Here is a 4,112-nt window from a genome sequence, read left to right as displayed (position 1 = left end):
ATCGTGAAGCCTAGCATACGCAGATCTACTTTACACGAGCTGTAAAGCTACGTACACACCGGGTATTCAAGAACTAGCTTTTATCATGGGGTATTGGGGCCGTAGTTCAAATTGGGGGCTCGTCCGGGATTGTAACAAGGAAAAAAACACAGATCTACTGCATCTTTTGCAGTATTTGAACCCAAAAAGGTTTATTTTTTATTTTTAGGGCTGGGAAAGTTGACATGTTAATGTGCGCCCTTAATAGAACATAATTAATTTGTTGATACGTATTAACGTCCTGCTGTGCAGCTGTGAGATCAGCGAAATAAAACTCTGTCTAAAATAGACTTAAGCTTTTTTTTTTACATTATCTGATTGAGCTTTTATTAAATTAAAGAGATAAAATGGCATTTATTTGTAGTTTTTGGACAAAAGCGATCTTTTATTTTAATAAATAAGGTGGAAAATGAACGTCAATCTGATGGCTGCAATACAGAGCAGCAGCAGTAGTGCAGCCGCTATGGAGGGCGGAGCCAAACGGAGCTGTCTGCTATTAGAAATCCAACGAGGAAATCGATCATTATTTTATTTTGGGATGGAGGCCGACATCAATTTACACAATAACAAGCACCGGTGTTGTCTAAAAATTACGGAAACTCTCCACAAAAGTCCCAACATCGCGGAAGGTGAATCAAACTTCTTCCAAAAAAATGTTTTATTATTTTTCAAAAACACAATAAAGAAAATTTACAAGAAAAAAAGAAAATCTAAAATAACAGAATTCCAGGAAAAATGTCAAATAGACGGCAATGAGAAATTCTTATTTATTGGGCTGCCTGGTGTGACTTTAGCCTGAATTTTATTTATTTTCATTCAAAAACATGTTGATTAGTTGGTTGACAAATTATATTCTTCCTGTTTATTACATCTAAAACTTTCAGATGTTGTAAAAACATTTTTTTGATGTTTCAACAGCAAAATGAATCCCGTTTTTGCAGATGAAATTTTCTGTTTTTGCATGATTTTATGTCTAGTGTGTGAATATAACATGAAAACTGAAAAATACAGAAAATTCTAAAGTAGATAAAAACATAGTTTTAGGCCCAAAGGGTTAAAAAGAAATGTTCTAAATGTACAATTTTGCATGTAGTTTCATATTGTGATTATTTGAAGATAATAAGTGGCTGTAAAATACTGAAAAAAAAAATCCCTGGCGATTAATCGCGATTAATTTTTTCCAGATTTGCAATTAATTAGTTAATTTTTTTAATCGATTCCCGGCCCTTTTTTCTTTTTTTTGTATTTCTGCCTCCAGTTTGACCTTCCGTGGATGAGCTACGTCAGCATGGCGGCCATCTTCCTCTTCGTGAGCTTCTTTGAAATCGGTCCCGGTCCCATCCCATGGTTCATTGTGGCTGAGATCTTCAGTCAGGGGCCTCGGCCGGCAGCCATCGCCCTGGCAGGCTGCTGTAACTGGACCAGCAACTTCATCATTGGTTTGACCTTCCCGTACATCCAGGTATGCAGAAGAAGAACCGGTATTCCAACCACACTCTCTCCCTTAACTTTGCTCTCCTCTTCGTCGTCAGGCACTGATGGGCTGCTACGTCTTCATCCTCTTCGCCGCCTTGCTCCTCTGCTTCACTCTGTTTATTTATTTCCGTGTCCCTGAGACGAAGGGCAAAACTTTTGAGGAGATCGCCGCGATCTTCCAAAAGAAACATCAAATGACTAAAGACAGCACTGAACTGGATCACCTGAAGAAGTCCTCAGACGCTTAGATCTCCATCCTCTTTAAAGAACCACCTCGACCTGCAATGTCAGACATGGAGCAGAGTTTACATGTAATTCAAACATGAACTTCTATAATGTGTCAAAGTCGCGGGTAAGACTGGGTTCGTTCCAGCTGACTGTTTTTATCCACCACTTTGATTCTATCTACCTAGATGAGAGAGAAGCTACACAGACACTAATGTGGTCAAACGAGCTCAAACTGCTGTTTTACAAACTGACAAACCACATATGTGAGAGATGTTACGCACAGTTTTGACCTAGACTGCACTTTTCAGCTCAGTTAAACCTTAAAATGTAGAATTTCTGTTTATTTAATTGACAACATCGTGGAGCCTAGAATACGAAGATCTACGTAGGCCTCTTTTTGAATGCTCGTCTAGCTCATGGTGTTCACACTGGACAAGCAGGGAGGGGCTTCCTCCAATTCTTCTTTTTCTTTTGCTACTGTTTACTAGCACTTGTCTGCCACCTACAGTTGGATGGGAGTTGGTGCAAAATATCAAATTGGTGCAAATTTCATAGAATTCAACAATTTGCGATTATTCATTTTTTCTTCGTGATTAATTTTCTTCTTCGGGAGCCGATTCTTTTGATTCAACTCCCCGGAAAGAATTGGCTCTCGACTCTTTACAAAAGATTTTATGCTAACCTTTATTTTTTTTTACTATAACTTTCCCCAAAATAATGATTTGTATGATAAAAGATGCTTTATTGGATAGATAAGCTTTAATCTGGAACAGGATCACAATCATTAAGCAGTTCACATAGAGTGCCAAGAGTTCACAAGATGACTAAAAAGATTAATAAATTAAAATAAAATACTAAAAGTCTACAGAAAATATAAAAAAATAGTTGAAAGAAGCCTCAGAATTGCATTTTTGTAAATTTATTCCCCTACGAACGAATCTTTTGATTAATATTTTAATCAAAATCTGACATACAAGTACTTTTAGGATATTTTTTATTACTTAATCTTTCCATTTCTAGTTTTAGAGAATTAAAAGACAGGTCCAAAAAAACACAAGTTTTCTTTTTTATAAAATGATATCGAGGAAAATAAGAAATAAATGTCATGAAGTTTAGGAGACTGAAGAAGGCGTCTCCACGCCACGGCGGCTCACTGTCTGCCCGTCAGTCGGCCTTCTGGAGCCCGACGTATCTCCAACAGTAGCAGGACAGGCTCCAGCAACCCCCGGCCCCTAAAGGGACAGTTTCAGAAAAGGGTTGGAATTTCAGGATGAAAATGCTTGGATTAAACCTCCGTGAACTCTACTCACTGATTGAGTTGCTCTGTGTCACGTGACCGAGACTGAGTCCCTGATTGGTTGATGCAACCAATAGCGCTGCGGAACCTCAGATTGTGTCTTTATTATTGACATAAGATTGAAACCCGATGCACCATCGCTTTCGGTGTGAGCGAGCGAAAGTCACTGAAAACGTCACGTGCCCACAGCTGATTGGCAGATGCGACCCGGCGACCTGCCAAACTTTAGATATTGAAATTTTGGCTGCGCCGCCCGATTCGCCCCGTGTTACTCAAATCAAGCTGCTGGCAGAACTTCCCGCTTGAACACCAAACAGAGATTCTGAAGACCTTAGATTCATGAACTAGCATCAATGGCCTGAAGGCAGAGAAGCCATTTTAGAGCTGAGAATTTGACGAATAATTTAATAATCAAGTTTTTATTTAGGATGAATGTTCAAATAAAATGGTGGCTTATCCATAAGACCCAACACTAAACACGGACCAATCAAAGAAGAGCTGTTTAGCTGACAGGGCTTCTTCTTAAGAGACGCCACAGCCAATCATTATCCTCGACCAACCATCTTCCTTCTCTGAACCCAAACCATCTTCTTTGGTCTTTTCCTGTTCCTCCTCTCTTCAAGCCATCTCAATCAACCAATCATGTCTGATCCTCGTCCCTCCCAAAGAGAACCTCCACATCTATCACTTTGGTGTTTTATTTTTCCAAAATCTTGATTTTGTTTCTTTTTTTTAACCTTTTTACTTGATTTTATCAGGACTCACTGAATTGAACCCATTAAACACAGTCAGTGCTGCATCCTTCAGTGTTTTGACCACAAGATGAGCAGATTAAATGAAGAAATGGGAATAAATTATAGATTTAATCCACAATTATACTTGGAAATGATGTTTTTAAATCATCCACAAGTATGAACCTAGTAGATAATGTCAACTTTATTATTCTTAGGTATAACTGATATATACATGAATGCTATCCAACTATAGAATAGGATAGAACAGAATAGAATAGGATAGAACAGAATATAATAGAATAGAATAGGATAGAATAGAATGGAATAGAATAGAATAA

The 4,112-nt window shown here is 38.2% G+C and overlaps 1 protein-coding gene across 1 annotated transcript in view; it reads left to right on the top strand.

Annotated features, from left to right (window-relative positions):
* slc2a2 (solute carrier family 2 member 2) overlaps window positions 1-3,913 on the top strand; it is a 14,930-nt gene extending 11,017 nt beyond the window's left edge. The window contains exons 11-12 of the mRNA XM_024276740.2: window positions 1,298-1,501; window positions 1,572-3,913. Coding sequence (XP_024132508.1) covers window positions 1,298-1,501; window positions 1,572-1,763 — 396 coding nt within the window. The 3' untranslated portion in view covers window positions 1,764-3,913. The remainder of the gene's footprint in view (window positions 1-1,297; window positions 1,502-1,571) is intronic.
* Window positions 3,914-4,112: the final 199 nt, after the last annotated feature.

Source organism: Oryzias melastigma, linkage group LG22 (genome assembly GCF_002922805.2).
Source record: "Oryzias melastigma strain HK-1 linkage group LG22, ASM292280v2, whole genome shotgun sequence".
NCBI classification, from domain to species: domain Eukaryota; kingdom Metazoa; phylum Chordata; class Actinopteri; order Beloniformes; family Adrianichthyidae; genus Oryzias; species Oryzias melastigma.
Note: the sequence above shows the minus strand (reverse complement) of the source record. Positions and strands in the feature narration are given on the sequence as shown.